Source organism: Channa argus, chromosome 4, assembly GCF_033026475.1.
Source record: "Channa argus isolate prfri chromosome 4, Channa argus male v1.0, whole genome shotgun sequence".
NCBI lineage: Eukaryota > Metazoa > Chordata > Actinopteri > Anabantiformes > Channidae > Channa > Channa argus.
In genome coordinates, this window is record NC_090200.1 from 1,114,581 (window position 1) to 1,130,059 (window position 15,479).

The 15,479-nt window shown below is 40.6% G+C and overlaps 2 protein-coding genes across 16 annotated transcripts in view; one reads left to right on the top strand and one right to left on the bottom strand.

The window, feature by feature from the left end:
• The window catches only part of LOC137125533 (uncharacterized), a 223,963-nt gene extending 209,189 nt beyond the window's left edge, over window positions 1-14,774 (bottom strand). For 3 of the 8 annotated variants that reach the window (XM_067501149.1, XM_067501147.1, XM_067501150.1), the window contains exon 1: window positions 14,325-14,773. In XM_067501149.1, the coding sequence (XP_067357250.1) occupies window positions 14,325-14,679 (355 nt within the window). In that variant the 5' untranslated portion in view covers window positions 14,680-14,773. Of the gene's footprint in view, window positions 1-13,014; window positions 13,397-13,604; window positions 13,694-14,002; window positions 14,123-14,324 lie in introns of those variants that run through there. The other 5 variants (XR_010914149.1, XM_067501148.1, XM_067501152.1 and 2 more) reach the window with 4 other exon arrangements.
• LOC137125538 (uncharacterized) overlaps window positions 1-15,479 on the top strand; it is a 119,326-nt gene that overhangs the window by 100,798 nt on the left and 3,049 nt on the right. Inside the window, exons 1-5 of one of the 8 annotated variants that reach the window (XR_010914154.1) lie at window positions 1,392-1,821; window positions 2,755-2,883; window positions 5,196-5,269; window positions 13,675-13,825; window positions 14,095-14,241. Coding sequence is in view for 7 of the 8 variants with exons in the window: in XM_067501163.1 (XP_067357264.1) it covers window positions 1,464-1,821; window positions 2,755-2,883; window positions 13,675-13,805; window positions 14,095-14,190 (714 nt within the window). In the remaining variant the exon portion in view is untranslated. Of the gene's footprint in view, window positions 1-929; window positions 1,822-2,754; window positions 2,884-5,195; window positions 5,270-5,811; window positions 6,332-13,674; window positions 13,826-14,094; window positions 14,319-15,479 lie in introns of those variants that run through there. The other 7 variants (XM_067501163.1, XM_067501171.1, XM_067501168.1 and 4 more) reach the window with 7 other exon arrangements.

Here is a 15,479-nt window from a genome sequence, read left to right on the forward strand (position 1 = left end):
TAAAAAAGATAATCATGATTTTTTGATTGTGATCACGGGAGTTTGTATAGCAACAGTCATTGTCTTCAGAGTGCACATCCTTCATTACTTCCTGTTTTTGGTGGTTTTCTTCACAATCAACATAAATACTCAGTGTTGTACAGCTGTACCACCATAAATGTTGATTTCATCTGCCTGTGGAAAGTTACTGGACTTGGATTTTTGGATTTTTAAATTATAAATGAACATAACATAAAGCATAAAAGCTTTTAAAAGAGCATTGGAACAATTGAACCTACTGATTTCTCTTAAGGATAAAACAAACTCTACAGATTGAACTTTTTTTATTCTAAAATAAAAGCTGAAGCAAAATGTGAGTTTTTCTGCAGTAACAAGTTAGTGACACACGATGGAGCCACTTTGATTTTACTGTAACCAGAAGTTACTGAAGCTACCTTCTGTCTTTAGTATTTCAATGTACTCTGCTGCCTGCAATACTATGGTTACTTCTATTATAGTACTACTGTATCTGTGAACTATTACCTCTGCTAAAACTCCTTATACCAGGACTGTTGTCAGTTTCACCAGTACAACTAACTCTTTGCAATGTTTCTTGCTTCTGACACCACGTTAACACTGGTATTACTGCTACTACCAGTAGTACTGTAACTCCACTACTCCTAGTAACTTGTTACATATGTTATTATATGACTAATTCATTTCTACTGACATCACTGTTATAACTAATACTGTTAAAGTTGTTCTCTTTTATCTTCTATTGTTAAAACTAGCAACTATTATTACTATTACTTCTAACACTACTAATGCTTAAACGTCCTCCTGCTACTTCTGTATTTACTACTATTGTAATACTGTTGTAACTGAAACAAACACTACCACTGTTCATGTCACTGCCAGTATTAATGCTGTAAGTAGTACAACTACTATTACTTTAACTAAAACTATTATTGTGCTCCTATGCTAGAAATGTTGGAGGGTTGCGTCAGGAAGGACATGCAGCGTAAAAACTGTGCCAATTCAACATGTGGACTAATGATCTGCAGTGGTGACCCTGAATTTACAGAACTATTTTATTGGAACTACTAATACTTTTATAAATAATAATAATAACTCCATTGCAATTAAAAGAAACCAATTACTACTATTGCTGCAACTACTACTACTACTACTACTACTACTACTACTACTACTACTACTACTACTTCCCAAACCCCTGAAAATCAGTAAGTATGAATCCATTGCTTCCTGATGCAGAGAACACACTGAGGATGAATACGTTTCACCTCCACTCATTGAGCTTCTGGTGAGCCTTACTTTGTGTTTGTGGTATATTTAGTCAGACTTTACGCAGATCAATCAAGTTGTGAAGAAGGAAGTGAAGACCTTTACTCGCTGCAAATGACGGAGCAGCATCAGATTACAGCTGTGCTGGTTTCAGATTCTCTCCAATACTGAACCTGATCATGGATCTGCTTTGGATGATCCTGCTGGTTTTTCTGGTTTGTGCAGAGGCTCAGAATGTGACAGAGGTCAAAGTGGAGCTGGGTCAGAACGTCACTTTGAACTGTTCAGGGGATAAACCAGACACCTACTGGTACTTGGACATGTACCACGATCACGTTCAAGGATTTATTGGCCGAAGTTTCAACAATGATCCTGCTGCTTCCCAGTACTACGTTTATACATTAATCAATAAATATTCAGCCTTTGGAAACAACCTCCTGATCACCAACATCACAGCAGAGGACTGCAGACTGTACTTCTGTGGCAGGAAGATAAATCGCAGCATTCAGTTAGTGGACACATTCAGTCTCATTTTAGGTAAGTAGATTTTAAACAAATGCTTTTTTTCTTGCCCGTTACCTTTTTTAAAGCTGGAAATCAGAGAATCTACAAGGATCTATCAATATTACTCCAAGCTTTAGAGCAGAAACATCTTTTAATGCAGTCAGGGACAGTCATTGCCATTTGGGCAAGAGATCTACTTGTCCTAACATATCTACAGTACATGCTGTAACTCTTGAGCCACATTTTACAATTTTACAATTTTAAGTACTTTTTATACACAGCAACTTCATAAAGTAACGATACATTTGAATTAAATGTCAAAATCCACACTGCTATGCCATAGTAAATACACCAAACCTGTGGGAGATTTAGCACCTCTCTCACAATCAACCAGTTTTTCTTAGCTCATGAACAAACTCCTCACTGTTAGGCTGTGGGCAGGTTTACTAGATGAAGGCAAAGATGGCTTTTCTGACAGGCTTGGCTTCTTGTGCTGCTATGAAGTCATAGGTAGATCACTCAGATTGAGGTCTCTCTGAGCATTCTGGGCATAATCTTGCCTGGATAGGGCATCTGCATTTTGATTACGTTCTGGGCAGCCCCTTATCTGGCTGTACTAAGGTAACTGAGGGAATCTTTGTCTGTCCATGCCAGCAGATACTTATACAACTTTGGTGTCACTTCCTACACCAGACAGTCTGCTTTCACAGTAAAAGCATTTTTCAGCAGCATGGAGACAGCAAAGGGTATGACTCTAATATTCTGCTCTTGGAAAAGAACCATCCAAAAATAATTGGAGAAACTGACCTCTGTTTTCAAAGGTCCCATAAAAAAACACAGCTGTCATTGGCAAAGTATTTTTTTGAAAACAGCATGAATTGTGGATTGTTTGGAAATAGCAGGACACATTTCTCAAATGTCTCATGTCACTGTCAGTCTTTTGTTCAGCTTTGTCCCTTTTTCCAGATGTTCCCGTCGGTCCACCCAACAACAGCTCTATGGAAAACGATGATAACCAGCATATCCACTTACTTATACGCCAGTACAAGTTCACCATGTACGGATCCTTTGTTCTGAACTTCCTCTTAGTGACCGGTGAGTCTGTGATTAGTTTTTCAGCATTTGTAACAACAAAATTAAAAGATTTAGACTCTAGTAACTCTTAAGAGAGTTGACCACATTGTGAGGTATATTCAAGATATTAACTGAAAACCAAGCAGGAAGTGAAGTCCAGGTGTTTCTTTGGCTTCCTGGAGATCTAATGCTAGACAGACGCCCGAGGTTCACCACCAGTCGGTTCACGTTTCTAATAAATTTTCCACACTCAGCGACTCAACCACTGAGAAACCAACTCTGGTAATTGGCAGCTCTATAGTCAGAAACTTGAAGTTAGAGACTCCAGCGGCCGTAGTCAAATGTCTTCCTGGGGCCAGAGCGGGCGACGTTGAATCATATTTGAAACTCCTGGCTAAAGATAAATGTAAATACAGTAATATTATTATTCACACGGGAGTTAATGACGCCTGATTAAGCAAATCGCAGGTCACTAAAATGAATGTTGAATCTGTATGTAACTTTATTTTAAAGTAGTTGCAAAACAATTATGTGACCACTTTTACAGGAATAATGTGTATGAAGACTTTCAGTCAGGATTTAGAGTTCATCATAGTACAGAAACAGCACTGGTAAAAGTCACCAACGATCTTCTCATGGCCTCAGATACTGGACTCATCTCTATACTTGTTCTGTTAGATCTTAGTGCTGCATTTGATACCATTGATCACAACATTTTATTAAAGAGACTAGAACATGAAATTGGGATTAAAGGAACTGCACTAGGTTCGTTTAAACCTTTCTATCTGCTAGATTTCAATTTGTTCATGTTAATGATGAATCCTCCATGCACACAAAGGTTAGCTATGGAGTTCCACAAGGCTCTGTGTTAGGACCAATACTTTTTACTTTATATATGTCTCCTTTAGGCAACATTATTAGAAAACACTCCATAAATTTCCACTGCTATGCTGATGATACCCAGCTATATTTATCTATGGAACCAGATTAATCAGTTAATAAAGCTTCAAGCCTACAAGACATAAAAACAATTTTTTACTTCTAAACTCAAACAAAGTCATAGTATTTGGGCCCAAAAATCTCAGAGATATGATTTCCAACCATATTGTTACTCTAGATGGCATAAGTCTGGCCTCCAGTACTACTGCAAGGAACCTTGGAGTTATTTTTGACCAGGATTTGTCAAAACTCATGCTGAAAAACTGGTCCATGCATTTGTTACCTCTAGGTTGGACTACTGTAATTCCCTACTTTCAGGATGCCCCAGTAACTAAAGAGCCTGCAATAATCCAAAATGCTGCAGCAAGAGTGCTGACTGGAACTAGCAAGAGAGATCATATTTCACCTTCACTAGCTTCTCTCCATTGGCTTCCCATTAAATCTAGAATAGAATTTAAAACCCTGCTTCTTACATATAAAGCTCTGAATGGTCAGGCTCCATCATATTTAGAAGACCTCATAGCACCATATCATCCCAGTAGACCACTTCGCTCTCAGAATGCAGGCCTACTTGTGGTTCCCAGAATTTCCAAAGGTAGAATGGGAGGTAGAGCCTTTAGCTATCAAGCTCCTCTCCTGGGGAACCAGCTCCCAGTTCAGATTCAGGAAGCAGACACCCTCTCTACTTTTAAGTCTAGGGTTAAAACCTTCCTTTTAGCATATAGTTAGTTATAGTTATGCTGACATAGGCTTAGACTGCTGGGGGACCCACCCCCCGATGCACTGAGCTCCTTTCCTCCTCTTGTCCCTCTCTCCTCTACTCTCACCCCGCAATCGTCACCACTGTATGTCATTAACTCTGTGTGTTCTCTCCCGTAGTTGTCTTTGTCCTTCTCTGTCCCCCTCTCTCTGTCCCTTTCTGCAGGTGTCCCCAGCTTTGGAGCTGTGTGTTTTCCAGTGTGCAGCTACTGGTCCTACCAACCTGCCCGATGTTTTGTTGTTGCTTTTTGTTGCTCTGTTCTTTTCTCTCTTCACTTTCCACTCACCCCAACCAGACTTTTTCCTCTCCACTGTTGCCTAGGGCTTGTTCAAGGGGGAATTGTTGGGTTTTCTCTATACATCCTTATAGTCTTGAATTTATTTAAAGTGCCTTGTGATGACTTTGTTTTGAAATGGTGCTATATAAATAAAGTGGAATTGAATTGAAAGTCTTATAAACCAAAGGGAGTTTTGTTCTCTTGTCACGTCTCTTTAACAGCATGAGATTCTTCTTCTATCTGCTCTGCATTTACCAAACATTAGGGAGAATTAAGTTACGTGTGCGATGGTTGGTTTGGTGTTTGAATGTGAAGTGGAATCAGTTTGAAGGTGACTCACCTGAGGCTCTGCTGCAGGTTTCCTTTGTTCACTGATTTGGTTGAAGAAGAAGAAGAACTGTACAGGAACAGGAACTCTGGATTCACAGCAGGTGAACAAACCTATTTATACTGTCACAGTACTAATACTTCTAGTACTACTGCAGATAATACTATTGCTACTACTATTTATGATGCCGTTATCTGTTACAGTTACTGCTTCTACTACCTACTGCTGCTACTCCTCAGTACTTCTGCTGATAATATTAATGGTACTAATACTAGTTACTGCTATATCTACTAGGAGATGCTGCAGATTTTACTACTATTCTAACTACAACCTGCTATCAGACCAGTTTTGTTCTGGGACCCACTCCTGTACACAAACATTAAAGCTAAGGAAGCTGTGGACTTTATTAGAGATGGGAAAAAGCTGTTTAAGTCTTAAAACCTCTTAGATTTTACTTCTTAGATTTAAGAGCTTTTTCAGACTAGTGCAGATGTCATCAAAAATCAAAAACCATGACCTGGGTCACTGAGGATCTCCACACTTTGGTTATGTAATACTGTACTAGATCTCTTTCTACTAGTACTACCATTTCTATGAGTGGTACTACTCCTGTGTGGTACTCAGTACTCTTCCTGTGTGTTGCAGTATGCAGAGATCCAGTTCCCCCCCGTCAGAGCCCCCCCACCTGCTGCTTCTTCAGAGTGTATTTACTCCAAAGTTCAGCTTCCTCAGTCAACTCATCCTGGACGCTGACGGAGACACCTGGACTGTACCTGTACACCAGGTCTACTCACCTGTAGTATTCATGTTTGACCTTCACACAGCTGGGACAAAGGACTTCCTGTTCCACTGTCAGTCTGTGAGACAAACCTGTCAGAGGGTTGATTTTGTCTCAAAGGAAGTCTTCTTGTTGCTTGTCCACTTGTTTAGTTGGACACTTAACTTGTTTGTCTGTGTTTGTGCAGTGAAAAATCCCTCAGTCATGTGAAAAAGAGCATTTTTATTTTTATGTTATGTGGAAAAGTAGTTGTTGCTGTGTTGTGGTGTGTTGTTGGTGTTGTTCTGGTTGGTAGGAGGTCACGTTTCTTTCTGTGCTGCTGTTGACTAACTGTCAGATATTATAGCAACTGTTCAGTTATGGAGCCAATAAAAAAATGTCTAACCTTTGAAAATTAACATTAAAAGTTGGTTAAACTAATTTTACCTGCTTTGTTTTATCAATGATTCATAGAAACAAATTTGTGTCTGCAAAAGAACCAAAAACATAAATGAGAAGTCAGGAAAAGAAACTGTTGCATTCACCTTTCATTTCTCCAAAAGCTGATTAGCTCTGATGTTTTTAGGCTTATTTTAATGAGCTAAAGTGTTAAATTAGTCAGTGTCACAGTGAAATACATCCTGTTTCTCTGCAGTTTACAGCTTTTAGCTTCAGAGCATTTTCTTTGTTCAGCAGGGTTTTAATGAGTCTATGACCTGAACTCTGACTGTTTTTAACAGTTGCAACACATTTATTATTGCACCTCCCTGTTTCCTCCCACAGTCTCTACAGACCTTGGTAAAGACGACAAGCTCAAAGACGTTGGTCAACAAACTGCAAGTGTTTCTGGGAGTTTGAGCTTTTTTAATTTGGCTTAACTCAACAGGAGGTGTAGAAGTGGCAGAACTTCCTGTTTTGTGTTTGTGTAGCTCTCTATCAAACATCTTCAGGTCTTTCCACAGTATTTCTAAAAGGTTTAGATTTGAACTTTGACTCAGCAGAACCAGAACATCACATGTCCTCTGCTTTAACTCTGTGTCATTTTTTACACAGTTTGTTTGTCCAACTCAGACGTCACAGCTTCATCCATGATGTGAAGCCGTACTGGTCCATAAGTAGCAAAGCAGGTCCAAATCCATGTCCAGGTCCAGGTCCTATTTTATGTTATGAATGCACAATCGTCAACTGTTCAGAAAAGACATAGACAGACCTCATTTGCTGTTTTCAGTGCTTTTTGCTGCTGTATTCATATTTGTCATGTTGAGAAAATATATCAAACAAATATTTACATCCAGTGAAATGACATTGTCATCTGCAGATAAAGTGACTCACATGTTATAAAGTTATTTATAGGATTTATGTTGTTCACTTCTGCAGCTACACAGTTTCTGAGTTTTTACACCCACAGAGCTGCAGTGGGGGGTGTTATGGTGAGAACTGCTGTGTGGTCAGGTGGTGGGTGAACAACCTACTCATCTCTAAAAACAGAATCACAGAAAAAACCCTGCACCCAGAATATTAATGTCTCCCAGTTTGATTTGCAACAATCTTTAAGTGACACTATAGTCATGTTGTTCCAGGGGCTCTGTTTGAGTCTCTGGGTCTCAGCGAGGGGGAAATGGCTTCTAAGATTGGCCACATTTGTAAGAACAAACACACCTAACGAGTGAATGTGCTGAATCCACCTCTTCCTGCTGTGTCACTTTGACCACCAAAAAGCTGCAGACGAGCCCTGAGCACTTAGTTTAATGGTCATAGAGCTCAGTTTAAAGACAGACAGACTGAAACAATCTCATGATAAGAAGCCAAATATAAAATAATGTGAAACTGTTGTTTTGAGACACTGGAAAACATCACGTGAGAAAGTTCATGTGCTGTGATTAAAAGATCCTAAATGGAGCCTGAGCTGTGAAAGATTCCGCAAAAAGTGACTTTACCTTCACGTAAATAACTGGAACTGAGCTCAACAGAAGGCCGATCGTCATAGTCGTCACTGCTGGAATCAGCTCAGTATCAGTTCAGTACTAGTAGTATCAGTAGTAGTAGTAGTAGTGTTGGAGCTTGAAGCTGAGTTTTTAATGAAAACTAGCTTCAGAAATGAAGCTGGTTATTTTCTGTAGATTTGTGGTTTTCAGAGACATTTTGAAACCGGATTAATGAGGTCCAAGTCCCACTTTGTTCCTGTGTATTTTTAGTCCCAGACAACTGAGAAACTGTTGAGGATCCTCAAACCACATCCTCCCTCAGACTTCACACTTCACCTAAAGTCTGATCTGAGCCTTAACAGATATTCTACATCCTTCAATATTCATCACTTCAGTAATATTAGTAAAAGTACAGCAGTACCAGGTGTCAGTGGTAAATGGCCACTTATATAGTGCTTTTATCCAAAGCGCTTTACAATGTTGAGTTCTCTCTCTCACAAGGTCGTCGTGAAGGTCGTCTGATGTCACTATGTGAACAGTTGTGGTCAAACGTTGGTCAAAAACCAGCAGAACCAAAGTCTGAGCTTCTGTCTGTTTATTCGATTGGCTTTTCATCATAGTCGTCTGTTAAACATTAGTGTGTTTTTTGTCCTAAACACGTGATGCTGGTTGTGATCAACATGTTCTGTGTCTAAATGCTAGGAACTTTTGTCCGGTTCCATTGACTTTGAAGGACGTGTTGGGTGTTTCCAGTTAGTTTTCCTTTCCCTCCCCACTCCATGTATGTGGATCTAATGTTCTAACACACACTGATGTCCTGTTGTGGATGAAGCAGCTGTCAGTGCTAAAAGTCACCTGCTGACACATGAACACATGAATAATTACAAACCTACAATCTCATATTTATCACTGTGCACGAGTACTGATGGTACTTTAAGTATACTGCCATACAAATGCTTTAGTACTTCAACCTAAGTAAAGTTTGGAAAGCAGGACACTGGTAATAAGAGTTTGACGTGTGTCTGTGTGTGTGTGTGTGTGTGTGTGTGTGTGTGTGTGTGTGTGTGTGTGTGTGTGTGTGTGTGTGTGTGTGTGTGTGTGTGTGTGTGTGTGTGTGTGTGTGTGTGGATCAACACTGAGCTGTGCTGCCACCTGCTGGTTTACGTGAGCAGATTCTCCAGCAAACACAAGTGAAAGAACCCAGAGGGGACAACAGGTCATAGTGGACATCATCCACAGCGTCCCAGATGGTCCTGACCAGCACCACGTCACAGTGTTTAGCCTCATGTCAACATGTCTCCATAATCTTGAGAACCAGGACCATTGCTGCTTTTTTTCTAATACTCACTTGTCCTGTAATCTTTTCACAATTCAGAGTAAAATTACACAACTGCTACCAGCAAAGTGTAGTGAACGTGTCAGAAGTAAAAGTACTCAGTTCACAGATTAAACACCAGCACTGGGCGGCAAACGTTCAGACGTCACATTCATTCTGTTGGTTCGGCTTGAAACAACAAGCCGACTGTGAGGACACTGAGGATAAGGACAAAATCCTGACGTTCTTATTAGAACCTACATGTCTCTGTTTGTCCACAAACCTGTGTGGTTCCAAAACAACAAACGTCATCTGATCCTGAACAGAGATGTGGATCTGGACCGCTGTGGGACGTCCTGCTGCCCAGTGTCCTCAGAGCCGGCTCTGGCCATTTTGGTGCTGACATTGTGGTTTGGAGACCACAATGTCCTATGACAGACCTGAAAGGTTTAATTGCTGCTCCAACACACAAACAATATGAATATTAAAATGGTGCAATATCATCAAAAACTAGAACACAAAAGGTTTATTTAAAGTCAGTCCCATCATGTCAGTGTTTCACATCAGTTCTGAACTAGAGACACAAGCCAAACTGGAAATGCCTCATTTCAGTTTTCACAGCTCAGATTTAATGAGAACGTCCACACAGGAAGACTGTTTCATTGCTGTATACAGACATTTAGTCCAATCAACAAATTATTTCTCTTCCTGATGCATATTGTAAAAGAAACTTGATGAACCAGAGGTGTGAAATGAACAATTCCTGCTTTGAATATTACACTAAAGACTCAAACAGTGGATTGAAGGTTTAGCACATGTCTTCATTGCCAGGTCTGTTACCAATGTCCCTGAGATAATAACTTTACATGATTTGTATAAATGAAGCTAGTTTGTGTTTGTAGGGTGAAAAGCTGCAAACAAGCAGAAAGACCAGAACTATTTATCATTTCAGAATCAGTCGACCTTCACGTCCGCACTCGACTATGGATCAGAGCCACCACATGTCTCCATCAGTTCTCAGGTTTTTTGGAGAAACCAGGATCTGAGTTATGGACCAATGTCACCTGTTCAAACAGCTTAACAGTCTGTTTCCTTCAGACAGAACGACTGAGACGATGCACAGAAACAAGATTTAAACAGGTCTCATCTGAGGTGAGACAGCAGCAGTTGGACTCAACCACACACTTTTCACGTCCTCTGTCCTTCATGGTCTGTCCAACAACTCTTCCTCCATCTTAGAACATGTCTGTCCACAGTTCTTATGTCACGGTTTTGGATAAGGGTTGGACCCAAGAGAGGAGACTGTGAGAGGGATTGCAAATAATGAGGGGCTTTATTGACAGATGTAAATCGTTTACAGAAGTCGCTCCTAACAGGAGGGTACTAGGAACCGGATACAGAACAAAGAAGACTCAGACTAACCAAAGGGACCAGAACATGAGGGGGATTAACTTAAACTCGCTCCTGAGAGGAGAACACAAAGGAAAACAAGCCAGGTATCAAACATGAAACACGAGGATAACTAAACTGAATCACGAACTGAGCGAACCAAAACCTCGGACAGGGATCTGAAGCCTATAATAAATCTGAATGGATAGACAGGGAAAACTTAAAAGAAACTAACAAACAGGTAAACGCCAAATAAATTACACTGATGAGAAACATACACCACTAAAATAGAAAGAACACATGGATATGATAAAGAAAACTTATAAACGGGAGCACAGAAACTAATACAGGAACTCAGGGGAGGCAGACATGAACAAATAGAACGCAAAGCACTGGCAAATAGAAAAAAAACACAGAAGCATAACTAATACCTGAAATAACCAAGGAAAGTGGAAATTAACAAGAGGCTAAATCAAATCACTGAATGAAACAGAAGGCAAACCTCAGACCAAAAATGACACAGAAGCAGAGTCCAGAATTAAAGGGTCCATGCAGCCATGAAGGTCCAAGAAACACAAAGTCAGGTATTTCTTTCCAAAAGTCCAGAGTCTACTATGGGGTGGGTGATGGAAACAACAATGGCGATGACAGCGGCAGCAGCGACAAGGATCTGGCAGGGGAGTGAGGGGAAGACTGAACTTAAATAGAGGAGGGAACAGGTGCAAACCATCAGGGGACAAACGAAAGCAAAGCTGGGGAAAAGAACCAAGGCAACCAAGGACGTAGGGAGAAGGGCCACAAAATAAAAGATCTAAATGTTGAATCTCTAACGTATCAGGTCTGACTGGTAACTTCAAAGTTTTCCCTGAGCATCTGCTGATGAACTGAAATGTTAGCATGGTTCACTACACCCTCTGTTTGTTACCAGCTGTGTCTTATTGCTTTAGGACCAGACTCTGGACACCGGAAAACTGGAGACCAGGTCACATCCAGTTGACTTTAGAAATTTTGCTTGCAGATGAAAGATGTTTGAATAATGCAGAAGCTAAGTTTCATCACCTGTGTGTAGTTTCATGGTGAAAGAAGCAGAGAGAGAGGAACAGACAGCAGAGTCAGATGGAGGGACATTAGAGACACTGATGCAGCACCTGATGCTCCTTTACTCTCAGTAGCAGTAGAAGCAGTAACAGCAGTAGTGTAAGTAGTAGTAGTAGTAGTAGTAGTAGTAGCAGCAGCAACACCAATCCAGTCCAGCAGGTGTCAGTGTTACAGCACAAACCCCCATTGTAGAAACAGGGCAGCAGGGCGTCGCCTCCAATATCACCAGTGACTTTGATCATTGGAGTCACTGTGAGAAAGCAGGAACACAGGAAGCTCATTCAGAACAACTACTGACACTAACCGACCAGGTACTTAATGAGTCACAACACAACAACCTGAATATGGAGACGAGATTTCAATGTAGCAAGAGAATCAACTGCACCGTGTCTGTGTAACACAAAGTTACAGAAATGGCTGAACTGTCACCAGATCAGTCAGACAAATGTAACCCAAACATGAATGATTCAAATAATAAAACCAAATATGCTTCCTCTGAGCTACAGGATCAGACATTTTACTTGGACAGAAAAATGTGTAGCATAGATTACAGCACAGCTCTGATGTGATGCTGCTTGAATCTTCATCATGTTTTCTGTAGGTTAAGAATATTTCTGGGTCCCAGAAATGGTTTCACAGTGAGAGGAGCAGATACAGAGCAGCAGGGTCAGAGTCACTGCAGCAGAACAGGAGGGTTCAGCAACATGAACAACCACAGGCTTTATTTTAGACTCTACATGTCCCCTAAAAACAGCCACAGCAGATATTGACCCTAATAAAAGGACAAGAATAAAAGCTTATTTTAAAGCTTCAGTGACGTCTGGAAGGTTTGATGCTTTATTTTAGACTCTTCGTGTCCCCTGAAAACAGCCACAGTGCTTCGGCCTGTTTGTTCCATTTCAAGAAGCATTTTTTATGACGACTGCAAAATGCTGACAGAACTAGTGAGACAATGCACAGGTCTCATCTGAGGAGACAGCAGCAGTTTGACTCACCCACAAGCTTCATATCCTTTGTCCTTTGTGGTCTGTCCAACAAGTCTTTCTCCACCTTATACAACTCAGCTTGTATTCTGATTTGTCCGACTCTCTGTTTTGTGTGTGAAGCCCACCGAGTGTAATGAGACCTCAGTGTGGTGGAGGAACCGTATCACAGCAAAGGGGGCAGGACAGTAACCACCCAGAACTCCCAGAGTCCTGAAACTGATCCACTTCAGTCCACATCACATCAGGACCTCAGGTCTGAATATAACACAGTAATATTGCTTCAGCTACTACAGCAACTCAAAGGACTGTACTACTATAACAGGAGGGAATAAAAACTAACATGTGTTTGTGTGATTGAAAGCAATAAAAAACACTTTGTGTAGCCAAAATTTATATCACAAGTCAATAAGGACAAATACTTAATACACAATCAGACACAATCCTTATTATCAGTAACAGAAGGCAGATCTGTAGCAGTGTATTTGAGCATAGAGTACACAGAACTGCAACAAAGTACATTAAATATGACGTCACACAGTTCATCATGTACAACTACTATACTGGTGGAGTTGGGACATGAAAAGCAAGATGAACTGAAGAGTCCACAAATACTCTGGGAACCCTTCAGGTCCACACGTCACTCAGTGGTCATGAAGTAAAAATACTATAATCACTTCCTTGTAGATTATCACCATCATCAGGTTGGAAGAAATGTTTCGTTGATCCAAACTCAGGAGGAGGAGAACTGGATCTGCTCAGGCTGAAACACACAACAGGAGGACTGAGTACACAACAGGAGTACTGAGTACACAACAGGAGGACAGTAGTACACAACAGGAGGACAGTAGTACAGATGACAGTACTGTTAGCAGTAGTAGAAGAAGACAATGTGTAGTACAAGCTTCTGTGGTGTTAGTAGTAGATTTCTACCACTTGTAGTATTAGTACTATCACAGTAGCTTGTTTACCTGCACAGTGTCTGGGTGGTTCACCTGGTCATTACTCTGCTGCTTCTTCTTCTTCATCTTGTTCACACAGAGCGGCACCAGAATCAGACCTGCAGCACAGATCCAGCTGAGTCACTTCATAGGATCAGGGTCAGCGGTTTGAGCCCTGGTTCGTCCTATCTACACGTCAGTGTCTTGGGCCCTGAGCTGTCTCTGCTATGTGTGAGTCACTTTGGATAAAGGTTTGTGCTTCAAATTCAACATGAAATCTGTTACTAAAATGGTTTGTAGCAACATCAACTATAAATCAAACTGTAGTTACATTTAGATTCTTGTTGGATCAGTCTGCAGCAACTCGTGATATTTCTACTGCAGGACATTATAAAATGTGCTCTGGTTAAAAATGAGCAGAGACTCACAGATTATGACTGAGACAAAGAAGACGTTCAGGAAGACACAGCGGTAAATGATGCACTCGTTCTGATGCTGCTGTTGGTCGTCTTCTTCACAGATGTTGGTGGACGCAGTAACAGGAACATCTGGGAGAAGAAGAAGAGATAAAGGAAGTGAAAAGAAACATAACACAGTACTTTGTAGAATCATGTAAGACTCATAAATGTCTCTGTGAGTGATCATCAGCTCAAAATTGACCTTAGTGACAGTTTCAGATGATACTGACACAGATTATACTCAGATCTTTGTGGATCCTGCAGGTTCAAGTATTAAAACTGTGGTTTTTACCTGAGACCAGACTGAATGTGTCCACAAACTGAACGCTGCCATTTATCCTCCTGCCACAGAAGTACAGTCTGCAGTCCTCTGCTGTGATGTTGGTGATCAGGAGACTGTTTCCAAAGGCTGAATATTTGGGTCTAAAAGTAGAAACGTAGTACTGGGAACCAGAAGGATCATTAGTGAAAGAGCGACCGATGGATCCACGAACCTGACTGTTGATCTCTGTGAACCACAATGTGTCTGAATTGTTCCCTGAACAGTTCAGAGTGACGTTCTGACCCAGCTCCACTTTGACCTCCGTCACCTTCTGGGCCTCTGCACAGACCAGAAACACCAGCAGGATCATCCAAAGCAGATCCATGATCAGGTTCAGTATCAGAAACTAGAGAGACTCTAAACCAGCACAGTTCTGATCTGATGCTGCTCCGTCTTCACACTGAGACAAGTTCTTCACTTCCTGATTCACACCTCGATTCTTGTATGTAAATTGTGGCTAAATATATCGCAGACACTAAGTGAGGTTCACCAGAAAATGATCAAATGGAAACTTCCCCCCAGCCTCTGTGCATCACACAGAACTGTATGTGTGAATATAAGAGATTTTCAGTTGTTTACAGATCAATGACATATTTTATTATATGAAATCTGAAAACACTAAACTTGTTCATACTTATTCACCCTCCTGCCCTCACTGTTCTATTTATGACTAACATATAAACTGTATAGTAGTGGGAGTAAACATAAAGCTGTAGCAGCTATATTTCAGGTTATAAGGTGATTTTAGTTTAATTAGTAAATAGTTACAGCAGAAGCAAGCGTAGTATTGATCATACTGGTATCAGAAGTGCAGGAGTAGCAGTTGTAGTAGTAATAACGATAGTAATATCTGGACTAAATGTTATACCACAGATACCATCAGTTGCAAATGTACTTGTAGGATGTAATAGTACTAATATCAGTTGTTATCATTAGTAGTTGTTGTTGCATTAGTGTTACCCAAAAAAACCTTACAAGTCTAGTTTTAGTAGTAGCAACAGAAATGGAGTAAGAGTACTATTTACAGTACCAATAGCAGCTACATCACATGAAGATACACAAACACAAAAAAGGAAGTTCTGCCACATCTATATGACATCATCATTCTGTGTAACAGGAGTATTA